At 40.8% G+C, this 26,204-nt stretch overlaps 1 protein-coding gene across 4 annotated transcripts in view; it reads left to right on the top strand.

Annotated features, from left to right (window-relative positions):
* Positions 1-26,204, top strand: part of TMEM255B (transmembrane protein 255B) — a 69,811-nt gene that overhangs the window by 22,204 nt on the left and 21,403 nt on the right. For all 4 annotated transcript variants that reach the window (XM_035317456.1, XM_035317448.1, XM_035317476.1 and 1 more), the window contains exon 4: positions 6,824-6,913. In XM_035317456.1, the coding sequence (XP_035173347.1) occupies positions 6,824-6,913 (90 nt within the window). The remainder of the gene's footprint in view (positions 1-6,823; positions 6,914-26,204) is intronic.

Raw genomic sequence — 26,204 nt, 5'->3', positions numbered from 1 at the left:
AAAGATGTTCAGACAGTTATGTGACATTATGCGCTTAGGGAGATCGCTGTGTGGGTGCCACACAGCAGGACCACCTCCTGCCATTGGACCCAGCACACCCATCACACATCCCTGGGCATGTTGTCAATATGATCAGATGCTAGTTCCTCCCATCTCCATAACTGTCGCAGCAATTGTCACAGGTAAAGTCCTCAATAACTCAAGAAGTTTGCTTACCTGACCAGTAAGGAAACTGTCCCTTTCCTCCAGATCTCTTTGTATGCCTGGAGGAGCTGCAATGAGCAGACTCAAGTGTGCTACACAAGCCCTCTTGGGCTGGAGGAGAGCTGGGACTGTTAAGTCAGCACTGTTGCACATTTCCTGACTGTGGGCACTTCTGTAGTCCCTTGTCATTGTAAATTGTGAAATTAATGAATTGTCTGCACAAGTCAAGCAAAAAGACCACTGGAGGGGAAAAAGAGAAAGTGATCTTCATTAACTATGCCTACATATGATATGAATTAACTGTGCCAATCTATAGAATAACAAAAGATGTAGTGAATTCTGCCTTTTACCATTCTGGATGTGGGGCAAGAAAAAAAAAAAGTCTGAATGGAAATGCTACCTTTATTTTGAAAGTGGACACCTCTCATGTGGTTTCTGTATTCTTTACCAACATTTGTTTATCTAATTACTTTTACCCTTTTATACATGTGAGTTTGCTTAAATTCCTCATGAGACCTTTCCCCTCCCCACGTTCCACCAACTGGCCTTTTCACATTGCTGTTCTTCCTAATTAACCCTGACACAGTACTGGCAAACAGCAAACTTCTTCACTGGCAGGAAAACAAAAGTCTCCTTGACCACAAGCAGCACAATCAATCCAGTCCTTATCATTTATTCATTACAACTAAAACCTACCTTTTACTTCAATAATCCCTAGGAGTGCAAATTTCATGAAAGAGGTGAGAAAAACTGATAGCTTCTGCCAGCACTTCTACTTTCTTCCCTTCTATCTTGGTTGCACAGTCCCCCTATCCCATTTGCACTAGGTCTAGTGCTCGTCTCCCCTTTTAGCAACATGGATTTACTTGGGGAAACAAACAAGTTTTCTGCCTCGTGAGTGAATTGCACTGGCTGGCTGTGTATTCAGGCAAGCCCTGGAGCTGGCGTGCAAGGATGCACCCCTTGGGGACAGGCAGCAGGAGACAGGGCTGGAAAACAGGGGACCAAATTGGAGACAAGAGATCAAGACACCGTTTCAGTCATACAGGCTCAGCTCTGAGATGCTATTAACAACAGCAAGAGAAAAGAAAATCTGAATCAGACACCTGCATTGTTGCTGGTAATAATCAACAACACACTACTGGACTTAATGAATTCAACAGTGGTGACAGTGGGGAAAGGCTGTAGGTTTCTAACTTGGCCACGTGATCTGAACACAAGACTCGATATAAAGGCCTGGATACATCATGTGTGTAGTGTCACTATCTGAAGGCCTTCAAGGATGTCTGCCTCACCTTTCTGGTAATAAAGGTGGCTGCTCTAGGCTACGTTATTCAGTGTCTCACATTCAGAACCAAGTTATGTGTTTATGGGTGGGATCCCAGCTCTTGTCTTCAGGACTTATACCAGCACTGGTGCTCTTAAAACAGACATTTAATCTTTTCTCTTTCTTCCCTCCTTCATCTGGATGTCAGTCTAGGAAGTAGTTCTTCAACCATTGGTTGGGCGATCACAAAAGTCTGCATCATTAGGAATTTGTGTCATTGTAATTAGTGCTATGTCTGGGAGTGGCATTAATGAATAGCAAACACGACATAATGCTGTCTCCTGTGGTGGGACAACCCTCCAGCAGAGCCTCAGCTACAGTGGTGCTACCCACCAGCCTTTGGAAGGAACGGGTGGGCAGGCATTAACTCACAATTACACGTACTTGTATGCCCTCCCACCTCACAACACAGGCAGCATTTGGTTTACAGCAGCATCTCAGATGCAATGCGATGAGTTTTCTCATCTTAGTTTCGCAGGCTTTTAATCTACAGCCCTGTTCCATTGCCATAGTACCAGATGCAGTTCGGGGCTGAGCTTGTGCCAGGTGTGACAAGTCAGTGTCTGTTTTGCGTTGGTGACACTTTTTGTAAACTCCTCCTCTTACATCTTCATCCTCAGCATATGGACAAAGAACTGTGAATTTATCTAAGCCTCTACTAAGTTCTGAGCTTGGAGATGAGGGGAAGTTGAACCAGTAAAAAGCTCCATGGAATTAAACTGTATTTTGGGGAATGTAATGTTAGGGACAGCCTACAGCAAACTGCCCGGTCCATTTCTTTTCCAGATATGTTTGCTAGAATCTGCATGGCAATAAAAAGGACTTTATTAACCTGTGGCATAGCATTTACATAGCCTGTTGCAAAGCTTTCACTTCTCAGAGCAAAAGGCACTGGATGACAGTGTTTCTCAATTTACATTGATGAGGGTAATGGTGATTCTTCCTTTGTCTGGAAAGAAATCCCAGAGAGACTTGAAGAGTACTGTACTTGGAGACATTGAAGGCTGTGGAATGCAAAAAAACATTTAGGATTAAAGAAGAGAGACTGTTAGATATAATGTAACTTACATTTGATACCAAGGTGATTTAGAAAACAAAAATCCATACATTTTCTGAAGTTTCAGATCTATTTAGACTAAATTGAGAGGATGAGGCACCTCAGAAAGCATCCGGTGCTAGAACTGATGGTCATTATCTGAACAGTTGCACCCTTTGACTGAAAGCAGCTGGGGGCTAATCTAGAACCATGAAGAAACCAGGTGTCTGCCAGAACCATGACCTGGCCTCACGGAGATGCTTCACAGGGGTATCTAAAACAGCTGCTGAGGTACTAGCCCCTAGTTTGTGCTGGGGACCAGTGTGATTTCCTGTGTCTGCTGGACCAAAAATGGAGGCATGTCTCATCGTGTCACACAGGATAGAGAAGCCTGGCTGCGTAGCAATATAATGGCAAGAGCAAAAATGTTTCTTAAGTAACTGTTAAAAATGTATTGTTATAAATAATAAATAGTTTTCCTGACAAAGCATACTGCTATTAAAAATGGAGATGCGATGATGTGATGGATCAGTATTTATTTTTTAAGAGTGCTATTTTATCTATCAGCAAAAATTATCTCCATATAAATGAAGTGCACTGCTTTTATTCCTTGATGCGGCTGGGCTCAGTAAGCTCACAGCTCCAGCAATCATCCACCACTCAGGAAAGTTATCTTTTGGATTTATAACAGCTCTTCATTTGGCTGTCTTGGCTGCAGTTTTTAGACGTAATTTCTTTTATTCTTTGCTTATATGTTTCTTATATTCTCAAAAAGCAATGGAAGGCTTGAGGGAGAATATAAATCTAATTTTATTTTAAGGAATTATTTGTGTTGTAATTGCATTATTACTTTTTTTTTAATCTTTCTGAAACATACGTAAGCCAATTTAAGTCAGAAGGACCCCAGCTGAGCTAAAAGCACATTCTGCAGCTTCTGCATCGCAACAAATATTACTTCCATCAAGAACTGGTCCTCCTAATTCCAGGGGGGCCGCTCACTGAAGTAGTTGCTGATAGGCACGGATAAAAACCTGGCTGACAATTTCTGACTTCTGCATAGCTCCTTGAATGGGTAGATGCTCACTGACATGACCGAGGAGAGCAAAGTCAACTCCATAGCTCCTGTCCATCCTGCAACTTACTGTGCACCTTTGTATGGGTCTCTTAGAGCTATATGGTGAAACTGAAAGGCCAGCAGGCTCTTTTTAGGTGATTTAAGCTCTCTCCAATGAGTGGAAAATGTTGGTTTAGGGATTGTAAATCATCAATAAGTTGCTCATGTGTGAAATGAAAAGCCACCTTGAGGTCAACTTCCAGTAAATTGATCCTGAGCTCACACAATTTGGAAACACCTGGCTAAGCCCACTAATTATGTGATTGACTGCTATGACTTGAAAAACAAGATAAGGGTATCAGACAATAATGACTTAATCTGGACTTTTAAACACTGCTGCTTTTTCAAATCAAGAGATCAGGTACTGTAACAAATGTACCTGCCACAGGGCAGCACAGCCAACTAGTCTGCATTGGTAATAACTCTCTGCAAGGAGGCCACAGCATCATTGATCTTATGAGTTTCATGCCAAGATTTTTAGATAGCTAGGTTCACAAGAGATGACCTGCAATGCTGAGAAGCCAAGGGATAGTGGAGGTTGAAGGGTGGTGCAACCCACAGTGGTTTCTCAGGGTTTCAGCTTTGCTACTGCAGCTGGTTGCAGGGGATGTGCAGCAGGTTCCCAAGATCAGCCAGTACCATCAGCCTCAGCCACTTCTGCTTTCCCATTTCCTCCCCACACTGGGGATTCAGATCATGCAGCAATCCCTGTGTCAGTGCTGGCCTATCTGTGATTACAAGCTGCAATCTGAGAGCCACGAGCTAGTGAGAGACTAAGAGTATATCAGAAAGCATTTGAAAGATGTGATTCTAGTTTGGCATTCTGCTTTTAAGTTGTAGTTTTTGCTGATTCACTGGAAGATCATATTTCCAAATGTTTGATATACCCATATGTCCAATGCTATGAGCTTCTAAGGCTGTAATTTAGCCAACTGTATGCAGTTCAACAAAGCTAAGTGCCAGGTCCTGCACTTGGGGCACAACAACCCCATACAATGCTACAGGCTAGGGGAAGAGTGGCTGGAAAGCCGCCCAGTGGAAAGGGACCTGGGGGTATTGGTCGATAGCTGGCTGAATGTGAGCCAGCAGTCTGCTGAGGTGGCCAAGAAGGCCAACGGCATCCTGGCTTGTATCAGGAATAGTGCAGCCAGCAGGAGCAGGGAGGTGATCATCCCCCTGTACTCTGCTCTGGTGAGGCCGCACCTCGAGTGCTATGTTCAGCTTTGGGCCCCTCTCTACAAAAAGGACATCAAGGCCCTGGAATGTGTCCACAGAAGGGCAACAAAGCTGGTGAAGTCTCTAGAGAAAAAAATCTTATGAGGAGTGGCTGAGGGAGCTGGGGTTGTTTAGCCTGGAGAAAAGGAGGCTCAGGGGAGACCTTATTGTGCCCTACAATTACATTGAGGGATGCTATATCGAGATGGGGGTTGGTCTCTTCTCCCAAGCAACATGTGACAGGACAAGAGGAAATGGCTTCAAGTTGTGCCAGGGGAAGTTTAGGTTGGATATTAGGAAAAAAATCTCTGCTGAAAGGGTTGTGCAGCATTGGAACAGGCGGCCCAGGGAAGTGGTTGATTCAGCATCCCTGATATATTTATCAGGGATATATTAAATATCCCTGAGATATTTAAAAGACATTTAGATGTGGTGCTTAGGGACATGGTTTAGTGGTAGACTTGGCAGTGCTAGGTTAAAGGTTGGACTTGATGATCTTAGAGGTCTTTTCCAACCTAAGTGATTCTAGGATTTGATGATTCTAATTTCTTACTTGCCTAATATGCATTTTCCGGAGAGTCATGAGTGCCTAGTCCCCTATTGACATTGTTGACTTTATACTGTTCTTAGCATAACATTAGCAAAAGAGTCCATTTTTTTACATAGTTTTGTGATATCTTATATGTTTTAGGCATGTAAAAACAGTACTTAGGTAATGCAGATATGGGTTTTGTATATGCAGAGGGGATATGTGGATGATATGGCTGTGATTTTGATAATCTGTACCTGGGCATTTCTGGAATAAATGTTGTGAAGGAGCAGTTAATGACTGGTTAGTAACAAATTCTAAGCTGAAACCCTTGGTAAGTGTGCTCTTCTATCAATTATCTATCAATTATTGTTGCTGTTCTGTAAATTTTCAAAGGATTTTTTTATCTATTGCAGTTATTAATTATATCTTAATACCCTGGTAAATTTGACTTCAGCTATCATATAGGATGTTTCCAAGGGTTCTTCTTGTAACTTTACATCAGCACTGCCAGGTACATGAGAGAGAAACATTAAATTATATTAAAAATATAGCCAGAGAGTGCATATTAGGCTCCCCATACATCCTGCAGGTGCCAATGGTCCAAACTCAAGGTGCAGAGTCCTCAGAGTCACTAACCCTCTAATCAGAGGGAGGAAGGAATGAAGCAATCTCTCTGACCTGATAGCACTGGGGAAATGAGTACATGGGGAGAGTGTCCTGCCAGACACATACAGGGTTTCTCTTTCAGGGCTCACCTTCTCTTACTTCACTCACAGCCTTGCATCCTTCAAACATGCCCTCAGAAGAGCCAGTGCCATCAAAATTGTCTCTCTGAAGGAACACCCGATGAAGCACTGGCAAGCCACATATCTATTGACTGTTGGTAAGGGAGAAGCCAAGAGTTTTGCCTTCCAAAGTGCTGTTGATATAGAATTAATATAAAGCTTTCAGAGTGCCCAGGATAGGTATCAACTTATTACAATGCCTTTATCAGTATGCGTGAATTGCTACCAGTGTAGAGACTGATGTGAGCCAACAGGAACATGGCTCTTTGCCATGCTCCCTGTGGACACCACCGCTGTTTTATTAAATAAGTTGATTTAGAAGGAATCACCACTGAATTTAATAACTCTTATAACTGACCTAATTTTCTTAAGAAAGATTTAAGCTTTTCTAGTAGATTTGATTTTATGTCAACTCAGTGTGTTTTTTTTGTTTGTTTTGTTTTTTGTTTTTGTTTGTTTTTCTGCTGCATATCTGGCAGCCTGCCACACTGATATGACATGAATTACAGCAAGAGGAAATGTCATTTAAAAATACTAGAAAAGATAGTAGGATTGTTTTAATTAAAGAATTATATTGAAAGCATTACTCACTCTGATTTTCTCTTCTCAGTTGGTAGCCTCCATCGTATTTATCAGCTTTGGCGTGGTAGCAGCATTCTGTTGTGCAATAGTTGATGGAGTGTTTGCAGCACGGCACATAGTAAGTACCGCAATTTTCTGCCATCTTTCATTTTTGATTACTTATGTCATTTCTGGCAGGAAAGCATTTTCTTCTGTTTTATGTCCAGCAGCATATTATTTCTTGATAGTTCTCTATGTTGGATAAATGTCTTTTGGCAAAAGATCAACAGGAAAGCCCATCATGCAAGTGCCCAGAGATGGTGCCAACTGCTTATTCATCTCTCAGGGAGCTCCAAATACTGATGTGATGTAAAATGATGTAATGACAGGTGTGCTAAAATGCATAAAGGGAAGACACTTTGATCACCACCAGCTTTTATTTCCTTTTGCACATAGGATTTGTGAGCATGGCCAGAATTTGGAATGCATCAAGCAGTGATGAGCACCAGAAGTCCCCTTGCGATCTTTAGTAGAGAAGTGGATTGCGACAGAACAAAGGGAACATTTTGTTGGAGCACAGGCAGCAGAGGAAATGGCAGGTTTTGGTTAGGAGTAGCATGAAGGGGTTACAAGCTTTGAGTTTGAGTTACAAACGACTCAAACTTCACCATCTGCCTGACATCAAAGGGTGGGTCATTTAACTAGAGTGATGAGTATTTCCAGTGTGTCTTCCAAACCCAGTTCCTATTCTTCCCCCAAATCTATTGCCAACCTTGCCTCAGAAGGACATTTATAGACATTTGCTGTACTGCAGTAGCAGTAGTGTTACTAGTAGTTCTTTACTATCTGTGAGTCTAGGAGTCTTTCTCCTGACATTCTTGTGTAAGTGCTACACAAGCTTAGAAAGAAACATATATATATTTTTTTCCTGCTCACAGAGTTTGAGTTAAAAGATTAAACAGAAAGTATCAATTGAGGGACAAGACAGACTGGAGCGTGGGATCATTTGAACATGCCGGTTTACACATTAGATTTTTATTTTATTTTATATTTTACTCTTCTATCTTTTGCAATAGAACACCTAAAATCGGTCTAAAACCAACCTTTCAGTAGAGCTTTGATTTCAGAAAACCTCAGGAAGTAATTAGCTGTATGTTTCAATAGGCACTAGGACTTAGATGCAGTATGCTGCTTAGTACAGTTAAGTATGGTACATGATCCCCTCACTGACATAAAATACCATGGTCCTGATCATCTTTCTGCTTATGTTCACGAAGGAGTAGCATAACGCCACTGGCATCAGTAGAATTATACGTAATTTTCAAATGCATCAGAATATTTAGGCTCTGGATCACTTGGAGAATAAAGCTGTAAACCAGTTTTTATTTTACTGTTACCGAAGAAGACTTTAAACAAAATGTAGGCTTGAAAACCCCATGTGAATTGCATCAGGGAGGAGACATCTATTGGTATAAACAAGTGGGTTGTGCAATATGAGCATGAATAAACACTATAATCATGTTTTGTGCTAAACAGACACTGTCAGATGCTGACGTGGCCTGCTTTGCCACGGTTTGCATTTCTGTAGCATTGGATGACACCTGGCATAACTTTGTCTCTGATTAGGATGGAAGTGTAAACCCAGGGAACCTTTCCATGGGAGGTACCTAAAAGAGGAAGGGAGCAGATTTTTATCCAGATATCCTGCTGCCAAAAATTAAGTTGTTGTGGTCCAGGAAACCATTGCCATTTTTTTTTTTTTTTTCAAATACTGGGTCCAACTCCTAATTTTCCAGGAATCATGCTTATTTTTGTCCTGCTTTGATGTGATAATTAGAAAGGGTTCATACTGCACTTGTAGAGAGAGAGAAATGTTAACTTGGGTTTTCTGAAAAAGATCTCTGAATCTTATGCCTCCCAAGGGGACAGGTTATTCTCTTTCAGTCACTGTTGGCTCATAATGCTATAGTTTATCTCAGACTCATTAACATGATAAGATTAGCTACTATTCAGCACCAGTTTCACCCTTTTAGTGACTTGCTCTGTTTTACTTGTATTTCTACCAAGTTTTATGGTGTGGTAGCTTCTTAATCTCCCTTGATTCCGTTGCAGGGCTTTCAGAAGACCAATGCCGTTCTGAATATAAGCATAATGTGATTTGTAGTCATCCTTGTGTATAGTATAGCACATGACATACACTAAGAGCAGGGAGGAGGTTATGTTAACAGCTCTGCTCGCCATCAGCCTGAGGGCCGGGGTGGTGCAGGGAGCTCTGTGACCTCCCTGTGCTGTGCTGCCATCTCGCTGGCACCGCGACCACTCTGCCCTTATCACTGTGGTGCAATTATGCAGCCACTACCCCATGCTGCTGAGGTTAGGTGTGCCATCACCTTCTGGGTGGCGAGTTCCTCTGTTGGAGTGTGCTGTGTGTGTGCTGAATCTCAAACACAGAGACAGACGTCAGTCCTTTCGTCTGCCCAGGCATTTCCTGTGTCAGTTTTCACTCCTTTGGCTTTAAGTTCCTTTCACATATGTTACTTAGGCATTCCTTGCTATCTAAATCAAACGGCAGTATTATAATTGAATATTATTCTGTCATGACATGTCCTTGATGTGGCATTTTGGACTAAAAGCGATTCGGCTCATTGCGGTGCTGTCCAGGGAGAATATGGGCCAGAGAGTCATTGCAGGGGAACAACAGGGCACAAAGTCATCGCAGTGGTGCAACAAGAAGTCATCCTGCAGTCCTGGGGGCAGTTCTGTATTGGGTTAAGTCAGTGAGTGGGCATGACTGGGTCACCTGCGCGGAGCTGGAGACTGGAAGGGGCTGGTCACTGCCCAGGCACTCCTTAGTGTGCTGGAGATGTACAATCCAATGACACAGAGATGGTGCAGTCATGACATGACATGCTTCATAGAAATCCATTTCCATCTGTTCATATTTGGTCCAAGTCTTGTTTAACTCATCTCTCTATTGCTACTTTGGCCACTGCCTTTGGGGGTAGAAGCTGCTGGAGAATGGGACTAAGCTGTGTCCTCCATTCAAGGAAAGGACAGACTGCTGCCCCATTCTGCTGGCATGTGCTTGGGCCTACACTAAAGCCAAAAAGTTGTCATGAGAAGGAGTTGGGTAGCATTCACTTTTCTGTCTCCAGTATCGTGGTGCTGACACCAAGGCACCACGTCCCTTTCCTCCTGGCTGGGGATGTGCTAGCTGAAGTGCTGGTCTTCAGACGTCCAACAAATACAACAACCTCCTTCACAACAATTTGGAATATGAAATGTCTCCCATTTTTCACTTCATTTTTAACTTAATTTGAGTTAGGAGGGATGCTAAGAAGAAATCATTACTGTTGCACATTTTCTCTTGCCCTTGTAACATTGTGGATGGAATAAGAAAATACTTTCTCTGTTTTATTTTCTTCTCAAGAAGGCATTAAATTGACAAAAAAATCATCCTGGAAAGTAACGTATTTGAGAAAAGAAATATTTAAATTATTTAAGACTCATTTAAAACCACTTTGCTGAATAGAAAGCTCTGGAGCACAGCACTTATAAAATTAAAAACACTGAAAGAAAAGTAGCTTGATTTAAAATAGCAGTAGCTAATTTAAAAAATAATGCAGATGTAATTTATTTTGTGAAGTTAATCTCACCCTTGGTCCCTACAGCTGCGCTTTTCAAAAAAAAAAAAAAAGGCCAGAATCAAATGAAAGAAAACAAAGTTAGAATTAATGTGCACTGTTGTTATTTCTGAAAAATATGGTGATCACAGTAACCCATTATCTGCATTAGTGTTTGCTTGAGGCATTTTGTTATTTAGCAGATGAGTAACTTGGCTGTGCCACAGCTAATGGAGGTGACTCAGCAACCTTCTCTCACCACACAGGGACACCCCCTGTCCCACCTCACATGCACATTCCCTGCAGTATCTGCTGCCTTCCTACCTATGACTGCAAGACTTGAGCATTGCCACACGGTCCTTAACTTTGCAGTTATTCCCCAGACAGGTCCTAAAATAGCCATCAGCAAGATGAATTGAGGAAATTGCCTGCGAGAGCTTCCTGAGGAGATCGGGAAGATGATGGGTACCAAAACTGTAAGCAGATATTTTAAGCTGTGGAGAAAAATGCTTTGTATCATCTTTTTACATACTTAGCTGGGAATCAAGGAGTATCAATAATGACACATGGCCAGTCACATTTTCCTGAAGCATGAGATGAAAAGAGACTCTGATGTGAGATTTACTTAAAAAAAAAAAAAAAACAAAAAAAAAAAACAGTAGAGATGAAGACCTTAGGATACCACCTGTGAGAACACCAGAAAATGTACCAGTGACATTGCAACTTAGGATAGTTGCCATTATCCTTTCTCTACACACTTCTTTGGTTCTGTCTTGCGTGTAACAATTCTTCAGGTAGCTCAGTAAAGCAACAAATATCCCCCTAAGCCTTTTTATTTATTTATTTATTTATTTATTTATTTCTGAACAAACCTTCATACTGTCCTGGCACATCCTGTCCTCCAGTCCCTTCATCATCTACCGACGCTCCATTGGTCTGAGCTGCAACTGGTGCCTGTCTTTCTTATATGGGAGAGGGATTAAAACTGGACACCCTATTCAGATGTGGCCCTATGAGTAATTACTTCCTCCAGCCTACAGGTGATGCTTTTGCTTATGCAGCATACTACAAAGTTGGCCATAACTGCTTGCAGGGTTGCCCTTACCAGCATTTGTTCAGCTTCTCCATAGGAACATCAGATCTTGTTTTGCTGAGTTGCCACCTAGCCAGCCTGAGCTGTTGCCTGGAGTTATTCCAGCTCAGATGCAGGATTTTATGTTGACAGTGTACAAAAACTGACAGAATATAGTGAGGGATTTTAGGTTCGGGTTCAGCTGTTTTCAAAGGTGCATTTCTCTTCTCAATTTATCACCAGCAGAAAGGAGTAAGGAGGTTTGGATGCTATATTAATTGGCAATTCATTAACATTTTTGGCTTTCTTTTAATCATCAATTGGGGTTATTTTTCTCTGTTTATGAAGCTTAAGTCTTGGATAATGACCCTTATGTACCTTGTCATTAATTACTGCTACATCCTCTTAGCTGAAGTTCTGTTTTAATGTGGTTTATAGTCAGGCATGAACTGGTTTAAAAGTGATTTTTAAAAGAGTGTGATTTTTAAGAGTCTGATTTTATGTGGTGCAATGAAGGAACAGCAAAAATCTACAGCTTGGAGCTACTGCGTAAGTGCACTGTCCTGTCCCTTTGTTATTGGAGCTGGGCTCCTCTGCCACAGAAAGCTGTAAGGTCCGGTAAAAACCTCGGCCAACGACTGTATTGTTAAATGTCTTAGTAGTGCTTCCAAGGTGTTCCTCTGAAATAGTCATTATTTCAGGGGCCTTCTAACATCAGCCTCCGTATTTCGTATCTGGGTGGGTTGGATGGACACATCTTTGAATGCATGTTTGAATAGTGTAAAGGATGGTGACTCTTTGAAAGATTATAATCTGCTAACAGCTTCTGGGTGTGAATGTGACAAATTGGTAGCATCATCAGATGCACTTCAGGTCAGTTTTTATAGGACACCAACAACATAGTATAGCTTGCTTCATTACGTTATTACCAGAAATTTGAGGAAGCACTACAGTAAGGCACCATATCAGGAGTGAAGCCTGAAGTGGGCTATCTGGAGGGAAATCATGTTGTAAGAGCCTGAAGAGAAGAACATCTTGCTTTGTTGTTTTGTGATTTCAGAACTTTATTTTCACATAGATAGACCCTAATCCATTCAAGAATTTTCCTAAATTTCCACAAATAAGAAACTGGGAAAGTGATGGAAAGTGAAAAGTTGGGAAAACTGGTCCAGAGAAAGGATAAAATAGAAAATCTTTATCCATAGAATTATCCTGTTCAAGATCAGTGGGGATTTGCTGATCTTCACTGGAAAACACAAACACAAATGATTGGTTTGGTTTTGGAGATCTGGGGAGTTTTTTATTCTTGCTTCAGACTTCTCTGGATCACAGCAGTGAAACAGTGGAGAAATGAGAGACCACCTGCAGGTTTTTGATGATGTAGGATAAGGAATTCTGTTAACAGTAGCTATTCCAAATGAGACAACACCTCAGTTTAGAGCCTCTGGGATAAAAAAAAAAAAAAAAAAAAAAAAAAAAAAAAAAAAAGTGTGTTGCAGTGGCTTTGAAATTGTATACTCTATATACACATGATAAGTAATCTTGTCTAGCTGAAGCATTTTGATGTGACTGCACGTTTATAGAGGAGAGGCTGCCAGGTGCCTCAGGAATGACATCGCTCATTTCAAGCAAAGGTTCAAATTCCAGTCTTGCCTAGAAGCAGAGACAACACATTGGATTTTGATTTACAGTAGCAGATTGTCACAAGCTGTTCTCAACACTTCAAATGTGCAAGAATTGGAACAGAAAAAGAGGTAGGCTCCAGTCCTGGGCTCCCTTCTTGGACTCTTTCTGGCTTTACGAGCCAGCTTTACTTTTATCATAGGTGTCATTTTCTTCCACTAAAGTTAACAAAACTCATGGAGATAACTCATGGAGATATTCAAGGGATACATGTGTAAGTAAGGTTGAGGGTGCTGTGGAAAGGCAGAATTGCTTGTCTGTCATGAGATCTAAAATGTACATCAAACCAAAAGTGCTAAAAAGTGCTAAACTATCCCTTAGATTCTTCTCCCCTTCTGCAAAACCACTTCAGTGTCTCATTTTTTCATTTCAATTTTGGCTGACCTGGCTTCTTCCTCTTGACAGGGGTGGTTTAAGGAATTAGTTAAAATGGAACATACCAAGATAACTAAGCCTTGGGCCTACAGCTGAACCAGAGGAGGCTAAAATACATAAGTCCTCATGTGGGATCTTTACCCAAATTTAAGTGTATCTTAAATCAGTGTATCAAATTTAAGTGTATCTTAAATCTGCTGAAGCGTATCAGCTGTGTAATTACATATAGATTTGGGAGTTTAGAAACTAAACTTGAGATATTTGTCTTATCCATATGCATGTTAACTCAGATTGCTATTTAGTAAAACTGGCTTTATGTAAACTCACTTTCTAGGAAGCTTAGAGACCTGAGAATGGGAAAACGGAGTCTTTCATCTGGGTGATGCTAACGTGAATTGACCTCTCGTTGGCAGAGCTCAAACGCTGCCATACTAAGTAACAGCAATATGGCAGCCCCCCTCCAATGAATAAATAACTACGTTATAAAACTGCAGGCCCAGCCAGCCCCAGCAAAATGTAGTGTTTAACTAATGTGGATTTCAGTTCCTTCAGCTTGACCAAAGGATTTAGATCAGGGCTGTTTTGCACTCTAACTCCCAGTTCCATCTGAAACACTACAAATACAACCCTTTTTCCCCTGGGGGCACTGGCTGCCCTTTTGGAGCTAGGCAGCCTCCATCCCTCTGCTTTGAATTTGTTCGCAGTCACAGTGTGATGGTCCTGATGTCTACACATACTTGTGTGGGTCGGAATATGTTCTGCCTGGGGCTGCTGAGCTACAGCTGCTGAGTGACCGAAAATCAAATATTGTGAAGTCTCTGCTCTGGACATTAGTTAGTCAAAGAAATACAGTCTGAAACAACATAAAGATCTGATGATTTCTGCTTTTTTTGAGTTCAAGAAGTGTTCAGACAGTGCTCTCAGAAATATGGTTTGATTTTTGGGTGGTCCTGTGTGGAGCCAGGAGCTGGACTCGATGGTCCTTGTGGGTCCCTTCCAACTCAGGCTATTCCATGAGTCTAAACCAGAAGCCCAGGCAGGGATGCCCACGCAGCACCAAGCTACTGGCTCCCTGCTGCTTCCCGACAGACGAGGCTGATGCCACGTGTGCACTCAAGAATTGATGGCACCATCTGGTGGTTGTACATACAATGGCTGAGAATGTCAGTCTTTTCCCCACCTTTGAAGTTTCTTGTGCAGATTACAGAAACTCAGTTGGCTTGCAACACGTCTTACCTTCGTGCCTACCCCAGTGCCTTGCACACTTCAAGCCAGGCTCTGCAGATCTCTTAAAAAGCCATCTAAAAATGTTCTGAACAACTGTGTTGATCTTTCCTTTAAAAACAAAACAAAACAAAACAAACAAAAAAAACAAACAAACAACAACAACCACAAAAATAGCTGTATTTCATGTCTAATGAAGTTGTTACCTTGACAACTGGTGATAGAAAGCTCAACTCAAAGAATAAGCAATTTCTTATCTCAATTAAGTTAGCTAGCTTCTCTGGAGAAGAACACTAAATTCATTTTACTTTCTCCATGCTGCTACATGAGGCAAAATTACAGCTAATTACTTTTAATTCCATTTCCATCTTGTATGACTCATTAATAAAATAGCATGGCATAACATATACCATAAAGGTGTGTTAGTTTTTTTTTTTTTTTAGTGCAGTGAGCTCTAATAATTTCTAACTGAAAACCAGCACTAGTTCTGTGCTGATGTTTATATTGGTGGTTCACCAAGGTAAAAAATATTTTATTGGTTAACTTCTTAAATACAAAGTGCTTAAGTTTGTATTCTGCACATTTTGAAGCCAATGGTCAACTGCCCCACAGTATTTATTAACTACAGGATTAGACCTTGCATCTGACATTGAGATGGGAAGCACTGACTGTGTTCCTATAGTACCAATTAATTATAAGGGGAAATTTATTCTTTTTTATGGACTTAAGTTAAAGACTGGAGCGAAGGAGGACCTTTGCAGCCAGCTAGAACCTTCTTTCAAGACTTCTCTTTTGTACTGCAAGATGACCACACTGGCATAACAGTTATGTTCATGCATCCAAATGCGATTGAATATGCCTTAAATCAACGGACAAATACTCTTGCTTGAACGTCACAATTCAGATGGTTGAGCTCCTCATGCTGGATAGGTCTCCAGCCTAATTTGAAGAGCCCTGGCATGAGTTACAGATATCTACAGTTGTCAGGTACTTCCAGCCATATCAGAGCCCGGAATCTCTACACTGCCATCTGCTCTGGCATGCACTCAACAAGCAAAACCAGTTCCTTTCAGGTAAAGATCTCCCCCACAGCAACCACAGTTACATTGGTGCTCTTGTAGGTTAGTGTGTCAGAAAAACTTTCCTGGGCCAAAGGAGGGCCTTTGGGATGCCTTTTTGCTTAGCAAATATTTTCAGTCAATGCACAAGGATCAAAGAAAAAGAACGTCTAGCTCTAGGATGCAGCCACGGGAAAAGTGGAAAGCAGTAGGTCTAAGGAAGGATTAAATATCAATTTGGTAAAGAATCTAAATGGAAAGTCATCTCCCAGGGAGGTGTTGTACCTAACTGATCTAACATAACCCATGAATTAGTGGACGCCAATGCCCACTAGCAAGAAGAAGCTGAGTTACCTATAAAGACAGGTATTTTGTGAGATATTAGTGGCCAAGTCTGTGGAATAAATTGAAGCACCAAAACTACCACTGCAGCTCTGTTTCGGACCACCCCCCCAAGCTCTCTTGAAAACAAATCTGCTCTAGAGGGGTAATGCTAAGCTGCATGGGTGTGAGCAGTGTGGATGGGGCTATTTGAACTCAGGACTGAAGATCAGTCCCTGGATTTTGTTTGGCAATATAAGTATAGCCTGTGGGAGTATTGCTAGATTGCTGACTCCAGCTCTCGTGTTTCTCTGTGTGTCACAAAAGGCATTATCAACTTGGAAGGAGTTCAGATTGATCTTGGACTCTATATGGTATCTATACAATCAAAGGTTATTTGATAACAGAGGGCTCTTTAGTCTCGCACAAAAGCACAGTTAAGTGCATTGAGTTGAAATCAGTGTTAAACAGATTGAAACCATGAAGGAGACACTGGTTTGATGGTAGTAAACCATGGAAACAGCTTTGTCAAGAGTATGGATATTTCTCCATCAATAATGTCTTTACATCCCAAGTTTGTTTCTACATGAGTCCATGAAATTTATACAGAAGTTATGAACTTGATGCAGATATCTTGGGGCAAAATTACTCTTTCAGACGGTCATTCTGGAGCAAGGTCTTAAAGAAGAGTCCTGTGGAGTATTTTTATGGTCAGGAAGAAACTTTTGTTGCCAGGACCTTTTCCTTTATGGAAGATATTTCAGGGTTTACAGATTAAAAACAGTTGAAAACACTGGTCAAAATTTCTGATTCAGGTTTTCTGGATTTCACATCTGCAAAGGAAATATAATCTTTGACGTGACCATAACTGAACTAATATCTCTACTAAAATCACCATTCCTCAGGTATCAGATAACACACAAGTCAACCCAGTGAGGAGTATATTGGATGGATACAAGGGCTTGTCAGCCAAACTGTCATCCAGCTAATGTTTTCTAGGCTAGAACACAGAGAGTTTATACTGTATAAGGGACAGAGGAAGGCTTCAGAGTATTTTTCTCAAGAATCTGCAGTCTGATGATCCTCCATTTTTGGCCAGGTAAGTACTATGCATACAGCCTGATTATATTGATATTACAGAGGAGCTGGTACGGTACTTTAATTTGGTTGCCAGATATTTTTCAGTAAGAAAAATAATTACAACACTTTCTTTGGAGAACTCCCTGTAGTTTGCAGAGCCTCTCATATTGGCAGGGACAAAGCCCTCTGGTTATAGAGCTCTTTTTTCTTCTTTCCCTGAAATTCCTTTCAAGTTTAGCTGAGTTGCAAATTCTTAAGAATCACATTTTCTTCCCTGCTGTGACTTGTTTTCCTGAGGGAGAACAGTTGGCATTGTGTCAACCACATACAAATGTCTGAACCATTAGCCAGCACATACGTTGTGTTTGGATGCCAAAGAGCAATTCTCCTGTCAATGGGATGGAAAAAGAGAGGTTCCTGGTTCTTTTCCTAGCAGCATCTCTCTAGATCTACAGTGTGATCTCCTTGTTTTCTGCAGCCCTAGGACAGGACCAGAGAGCAAGCTGCCTCAGGCCTCCCAGCTCTTCATCTTCTGCACCACAGTACAGGACAAAAGCCTTCACTGTTGAGGAAAACAAGGACTAGTCCAGCTTCTTCTAGCCCACAGGGGACACAGACCTTGCTCTACTGCTTCCCTTCTTGAAATCTAACAGCCTACATTGAGATTCCCCATTAATGTCATTAGTTTGGGCATTCCAGCTGCAGTAAACCAGCTTTCTGGTAAAAATTCCTTGAAGGTACAGTAAAGAACATCTTGTACAGTTGCAGTAGTGACGGAGAAAGACTGTTCTTTGTTCGGATTTTGTACTCAGAAAATATTAAGGAAATCACACACATATTTTGAGTGTATGAAAGCAAATGGTTAAGTATCAGGTCCATTTAATTATGTGATACTGTCTCACAGTGAGCACAATATCAATTAACAATAGGGCAGAATTTTCAGTGTGCTGGGGTGAGATCAAATCTGGCACTTTTATTTTTTTGGGGTTGAAAAATAAATCATTTTCTTTTAGCTTTGTTTTCAGTGTAGTTAGATGCAAACTCCACTGACTGTGTTTTAAATCATCTCTAGAGATATGGAGCAAGATTCTGCACATTCTACACAAATAATTATACTGTAAAAATAGGGGGAAGTGAGCAGGATTTGATCCATGTTTAGAATTGCACTCATATTCTTGTTTCCATAGATTATAGTCTTCTGTATCTGTAAAGTGCTTTTTGTCTCCTAGACATCCAAAATTCAATTCTGGGTGGAATTTGTTTAGTAATGTAGAATCAACAGCTTGAATCAAGGGAGATTTACTGTCTACTTCCATCTTTAACCTTTCCTTATAAACAGCAGCCATGCTGGAATTTATGCAAAGCATACAAAGCAGGTTCATTACAATTCAGTCCTATGAAAGGTGGTGCCTGGGGCAAAGGGCTTGCAGTCTGCTCTGAAAAATGTCATCTACTTCCCCTTTATGGGCTGCCAGCAGAAGAGAATTCCCTTCATTGTTTCCTATTCTCAAAAATGTTTCTAGACTATCAGCAGATGTTTCTATTCTAGGGTAAAAAATTAAAAAATAAAAATGTAAAGCTGCTAGAAAGATACATAGAGGGGAGAGGTAGTAACCACCTGCAGAGTTCAGATTGGAAATTGGCATCCTTGGCATTTTATTCCAGTCATTTGTCAAAAGAAGACAAGTGCTTTGAGTTGCTCTGTGCAAAAACTAGTGGAGTGAACAAAGTAAAATGTGCCATTTATTCACATTGATCTAAATTAGCAAAACAAAGCACGCAGGAGTCCTTAAATTCTACCGGAATAAAACTTTAGGGTATTTAAGTGTGTGCTGCACTTTGCCCTTGCAAAAGGTTTCAAAAGGCCAGAGGTTTCATTTGCTTCATTTTTAAGAAGAAACCATGACTAGTATGAATAATAATATAATGTAGCAGAAATTGTTCTCTGGGGGTGGATGATTGTTCAGCTGCAGATAGTGTCCATAATGAGTGTGTTTCCAGGTATTCTGTAAAGTTTTGCTTTGTCACACCCAGGTTGTGAGTTATGAAAGTTCACACTTCTAGTACATTTATTTAGTCTTTGATGAGAAATTCAAGTTTGAAAAAATATGCTTATCTATATGCGTTTTATGCTTTAAAACTATCATAGTTATAAAAAAAACTTTATAGAACCTGCCTCGAATCTCCTTGTGTGTATAGCCCAGTGCAGTTCTCTCCATGCTCTCATTTACCAGTATATCCAGTAGGTTTTTTTTTTTTGTTTGTTTGTTTGTTTTCCTCTGGAGCACCATATATTTGAACATCTCAGATCTTCAAAATGACAAGCCCATGGAGATAGGCTCATTGTGCCTGATCAATCAGGATATGCACGAATCATTTCTCTAATTGTTTAGACCATCTTGCTTTTGTAACTTCTGTCTTTCCATTCCTCCTGGGGCTTCCTGCATGGACTTTTTCCACTCTTATATTTTTGGGACTGGTCCTGCAGTCCCCTCCATTTGGATGGGCCCTTTCAGCCTGGCCCCTTGTGTGCTGTGATGAGTGCCAGCAGGGAGACTTCCCTTTACAGAGATGAGAGGGAGAGTTGGTGGCAAATTGCTGGGCATCAACACCTACTATGCCTGTGTTTCTTCTCAGTAACTAGCAGAAAATAAAATAAAATCAGACACAAATTTGTTATTACATTACTTAGATTATAATGGGGTTATTTAGAGGTCCCTATCAGTGGTGTGCCATGCCCTGAAAATTAAAAGCAACAGTGTTCCTATGCAACACTGATTAAGCCTCAAATATTTTATTTGAATATGTGTATATTCAATATATACACTGCTCAACTAGTGCATTTAATGCAGCCTCTTTTCCTTCTCTTTAAAGTAAAAAAAATCCAAAATAGCATTATAAATGTAAAAAACCCTACATTTCAGTCAGCAAGATATTCGGTATTTCAGATGTGTAAAGGTTATTGTCTTGCAAAATGACATTTCCCGCAGAAGTATACTTAAAGATTCATATATTTGTTATATGTTCTAAAAGCTTTAAAGGAAAGGGAAGAAGATGAGTTGCATTTCATATATTTGAGGTACATTACCAGAAGGAGAATAAACAGCCCTTGCATTCTTGTGGAAAAGTTAATTACTTATACGACACAACATCATTTTAATCAAGACAGAACAATCAGTTCACATTACAAACCCTATAATTGAGGTAATGTAATCAATGTAAGTAATCAGCTATAACAAGTAATTAAATATCTAACCCCATCAAGCAATAACTAAAATTACAGCTTTGAATAATATCAGCTAATTGCATCATTAGAAACTTGTGTGAAAGCCATTGGTAAATCTAAGTTTTTAACTGTGCAAAGTAGCTCTTGCAGGTACCTTTGGAAGGTCTACAGCCTCATCCTGAGACATATTAGATACAACACGACTAAAGAAAAGCAGCCGTATTCTAGTGTCAGATTTGGATTTATCACAGATCTGATGGAGTAAGGTAGGAGTAGTCTTCCTCCTTGGAGTCTTGTGTGGCCCCAGCTCTCCAGCACAGCCAGAGCAACCACCTGTGATGACACACAGGTTTGCAGCACAGCAGCACTCAGGTGAATAGGCAAGGCATCACTCAGCAGCTCTGCACACACCTCTTTTCTGCCTGCCGCCACTGACCTGCATCAGCACCCGAGCTGCTGAACCTCCAAGGCGATGTGCAAGCAGCTCTTGCTTCTTTTACTTGTGTATGCTTGTGAAGACTGATGGGCCTCTCCTCCTGCATTCATGCCAGGCAGAGAGTATGGGCAAAAGTCATTGAAACAATACCAACAAAACTATTTGGAGAGGATTTCAGCCCTCCTAAGAGAGCTGTATCTATGTGGAACAGATCTGTCTGTGCACATCAGGTAGCAGTGGGTCCGCTCCAACATCTCAAGACTGTATTTTCAAGTGCAGCAGTACTGCCAGCCCAGAAACTTTCCCAAATAAAGGACAGTGCAACTGAGGCTACCAGTACAAAACATTTAAAGGGGAACAAAAATCACTGAGGAAAGACAAAGTGAGATAGATCCATGTATGTGTGTTTTCCAGCCATGACGGTATATAGGTATTCTGAGTGCTCGCTGGTTCGAAAGAGATGAATGTGGATGTCTAGGGCTCCTCGGCATTAAGAGAAGAGAATTCTGTAAGATCTAGTCTTTCAAATTATATAGAAATCCTAAAAAGAGCCCCTGGAAAGCACAGTATGAAATAAATCTGGTTTGTGAGAGTAAAGAAGTGTTTCAGCCATGCCAGCTGCTTTTCCTATTTTCAGTATTGGAGTTGGATAATTTCTGAATAGCAGACGAGACAGGCAAGGACCCCAGACTGGAGCCCAGTGTTTCTGGAACAAGTTTAGCTCCTGAGTTAAGTTCATGCAAGACAGACAGAGAAGCACGGGACAGAGTAAGTGGTGAGTGCAGCCTGAAGTGAAGCTCACAGCATTGCCATTGTGGTGTGACATCACTCGAAGTATTCAACAAATACTGACCTGACTGCCTTGAAAGCATTTAAACAAAACTGGGAATGTGTTGTTTGCACCAAACGTCTTGTTACAGTAGGGGTACAGTCTGGACAGAAGGAAAACCTTCTGCTCCTGCTGCTCCAGTCCATTGCAGCCCTTGGGCAGTAGCATAACCTCAGGGCTAGGCTGGTGCACAGAAGTCGGTCTGTGGGAGTCCAGAAACAGCTGGCTCTTTGTCTCTTTGTGCTCACTCTTCCAAATCCCAGCCAGTATGCACTGTATACTCCTTGACAGCCTGGGACTTTATATGTTGTTAGTCAAGGTGATGCTCCCAAGAGGACAAAACAGAGAAGTAGGAAGCAAACACTGATATCACAAGGGAGGAAAACTGCTGAAATGCAGAAACAGCAAGATTTGGAGTCCCATTTGATGAAGTAAAATTACACTGACATTTGAATTCAAAAGCTGATGATGAGCTTGGTGGCAGTGAAAAGCAAAAACTGTTAATAACTCTAGGAGAAACTCACAACACATAGTCAAAGTATGAAGCAGGTAGGAAATACAGAATTCATTTTTTCCCGTAACTGGTTGTACTTCCCCAAAACCCAAACCAAAAACAAACAAACAAACATTTTTTATTATTTTTATTTTTTTTACAGTTGCTGTCTTTTAGACATCTCTCCATAGTGTTCAAAGTGTTGTTTTATAGTGTGTAGATTTCCTATCAGGTTTAAAGATTTTAAAAACCTGGGGGTTGTACAATCATGGCATTCCAAATTGCTGTTAGCCACCTGCTTACAGCCAATTTATTATGGGTTTTGATTTTTTTAGTGAATGCGAGAGAGATGGAGATGCTGTGGCTGGTTCAAGTACCAGCCTCCTTAGGATCCCCAGCACTGAAGGGGCACATTTTTTTTCAACCCATTGCAGCAAAGACCTGAAGCCACAGCCTGGCACTCCTGTAAGAGCAGTCCCTGATGCTGAAGTTTGAGAAGAGAGGCCCACAAAACCCTGTGGTGGTGATGGGCAGCCCCAGGGCATCAGCCTTTCCAAGGAGGCACCTTTTCCTGTGGGAGCACATGCTTCATGCTGCTCGGTGGCTTCTGCAGTTGGGTTTCCGTCATTTCCCAACTGCTCTCTGAAGTGTAAATAAATTTCAATTCAGCATGTGAGGAGGACTCTTAATAATTATCTGTAAACTACATGTACAGAAGTTTAACTTCTCATGAATTACGGGTACGGAATTTTGTTGGTCTACCAGGAGGTTAGAGATACTTTACCAGGCAGAAGAGAGGATACAGGTCTATAAGAAGTTAACCAGTTTAAAATGGTTATTGTAATTAGTTTGTTTCCCATCAGCTGATGTGGATTCAATATTTGGAATTGGAGAGTCTGGTGGGGAGAGGGTTATTATTTCTGCCCTTCTCTTAAAATTGTGAAATTATGCAAGACAAATGGTTTTCTGAAAGCCTCTTCTGCTTCAGAAGCTGCAAACTGAAAAAATGAATTGCATGTTTAGCTGCCAATGAGTAAAGGCTGAAAACAACGGTGAAAAAAACCCTTGCTTCTTATTTCAGAAGGTATAATTGTGTGTGTCGTGTGGGAGTTGCAAGGCTCAGGAGCACATATAAGATGTTTTGTTTCTTGTGGATGATACCCTCACTGTCGTGTTGGGGATACTGACCTGTACCTTATACTCAGATGTTCCTTAGTGTCCACCTTGTCACAGCCTGCATGAAAGCTAGTCATAAGGTTTAAAAACTATGCAAAAAAATATCTTTCATTCATAAATGAAAGCACAAAGGTACTTACACTGATCATTCATGGGAATCCTTGGGATCTCCTAGCCATGGTCCTCCTCAGAGGACACCCATTTCATTGGGAATGTTGTTGAAAGACAGAGAAATAGATCTACAGACAGTCACTGTGAGGCAGACAGACGCTTACGCTCCATCTTGCTCTCCAGAAAAGCGTAAGAGCTGATTGCTAGTAACATCTGTTTGTTCATATTTGCATGTCTGCTTTCATAAAGCTCATAGAGAGCCTGATCCTGAAGGGAGTGATAATCTCCAGAACACCCAGCTGCTGGCATAGGGCTGAGCTGGCACTGAAGAACTGCATTTTGGTTTGCTTTTAGGATAAAACTTGAAAAATCTTGGCAGCTCCCTCTCCTGTTCACTGCTAGCTGTGCTGTGGATGAAAAGGACCTGCAAAAAATGTATTGGGAACAAACGGAAAATAAGGAACTTCAGGTTAATGAAGCACTAAAAGCCTCAGTCTGATTTTGGACTCATCAATTTTCTTTATATTAGTCTTTCAAATGCGCCTGGGAGCATTTTGTGGTCCCCAGGCCAACTGGTGTGGTAAAGCCCACGTCCTTACTGTTAAAGTCTCTTAGAGTCACAAACAGCATGGCAATTCCAAATTGCTTACTGGGAATGGTTCCTGGCCCACGCTGATTTCAAACCAGGCCCAGAAATTGTTTTGGAAGAGTGATAGCTTGCCTAGGCCAAAGCTATCATAGGCCCAATTCTAACAAGTTATTGGGCTACATGATCAAGTTTCAGGCCTGGGAACAGCCCCTGGCAATGATTAATCAACACTTCTATCAATGTAGCCATGGAAGCTAAGACTAAATAAATACCGTAATTGGAAAAAAACAGCCCTCACTATGTTATTATTTCAGTGAATTCTTGGCAAGATTATATTTTGTGTATGTAAAGTGTGGCATAAATTTCAGTCGATCCAATTTATGCTATATCTCCCTTTTCAGAAAGCGGTGTTAAGCATAAGGGAGGTGGAATTTTCCTTATGTTATCCAAAATATGTGTGTTCTCCAAGGAAACAAAAACTGGAATAGAAAAATCTACTTTCCATACCTCAGTTAAAAGCCACACAACCTCTCCCCCCAAAGACATTGTATCAAGTCCACCAAAGACGCTGTTCATAGAGTACTTTCCTTACACAAATAATGTATTGCAATGCTCCCACCATCAAATTTATTTATTTATTTATTGTATGCTCTTAAGGCAACCAACACAAACAAAACCCGCTAGACTTGGACCTAATCTTCTCTTTCTTGGTGTAAAGCCTTCCTTCTTATCTGCCTGTTTATCACTCCCAGGTTCTACTGTACATGCAAGCTAATATGGAAATAAAAAACATGCTAAATTATCAGGGAGAGCTACAGTTTCCTCTGTAGGGTTCAAGACTGAGCAATTCTGATTTGCTTGAAATTAAAGGGAATTACTAGGTGTCCAGATTTCCTTTGATAAAAATAGCAGCAGTAGGCTTCATAGGAGCCATGACAGTCAAATTCCAGAGGCATGTGGGTGTTCTTCAGTAGCCTGATTTTAATATAGCATTGAAGCCAAATCCTGTTTCTGCTGAATTCAGCAGTAAGCTTTCTTTTTATTTCAGTGCATCAAGTTTTCATAGAGTGCCACCAAGTTCAAAATTATTTCCCAGCACAGTGTATTACATGACCATATTGTACCAAGGACTTCCTTAAACACTGTTTTGAGCTAGAGCTGTGCAATACTTCCCACTAATATTATTTTATCAATACATAATTAATAACATATTCCCCTTCTCTGCTTCTTTGAGTAACTCCTTTTAACTGGAAATGGGCAGGCTGGAAAGATCTGCTAGTTAAAACTCTGCTGGAGTACATAGAGGACAATCACCAATAGGCTGGCCAAAGAGGAAGAAATCTGTACAGAAATGTAGCTGCAAGCTTGGGTTTGTTTATTGATGTTTATGAGTGGTAGTCACCTTTTCTGCTCTGTGTATGCATATTCAGGTCTTTTTTGTTGTATGTTAATGACATTTTTACTTTATGTATGAGTGTGTGTGTGTATATATATGCATATATATATATAAAACAGGCAGGTATGGTCAAACTGCCATCAGTTTAAGTTTAGAAAATGTTGTTAATTTGCATTTATTTATTGATATATAATAATAAGTGAGGATATTAGAGAATATTGTTGCTGTATGCTTCAAAACCACTGTGAAAAGCAGATATATCTATATATGCACTTCTAGATATGTATAGTATAGGAAAGTAGCTCTGCCTCTACCAGTGTTGCTCTGAGCAGTAGAATCAAGTACTGGTGGCTATCCTATTTTCATACACTGTAGTGAGCAATATAAAACTACAGAGTATTTTATGAGCAGTCCATGTGAGCAGTCCATCAAGAATACTTTCATAGCTTTGAAACATGTCTCATTTGGCTCTGTTTTTGAAGAGGCCAATAAAATCCACTGGGTGCTAATGCAGCGTGACATGCTGTTGGGTAATTTTTAAACGCTTTTTAATGTCTGTGTGGAGTCTTATTCATGTAAGTGCTTTAGTAGTCAGACAAACTGTAGCACATCTGAGACATGGAAATCAAATTGAAGCTTTTAACAATTCAGCCTTTTAGTATCCCCGGTGTGCCTGTATTTAAAATCTACATGCTTTAGGTGTTGAGTTCTGCGGGTGTCTGAATAAAGTCAATGTTA

This window comes from Oxyura jamaicensis, chromosome 1 (assembly GCF_011077185.1).
Source record: "Oxyura jamaicensis isolate SHBP4307 breed ruddy duck chromosome 1, BPBGC_Ojam_1.0, whole genome shotgun sequence".
NCBI lineage: Eukaryota > Metazoa > Chordata > Aves > Anseriformes > Anatidae > Oxyura > Oxyura jamaicensis.
The sequence above is the reverse complement of the archived record's forward strand: the minus strand, read 5'-3'. Positions and strand labels throughout refer to the sequence as shown.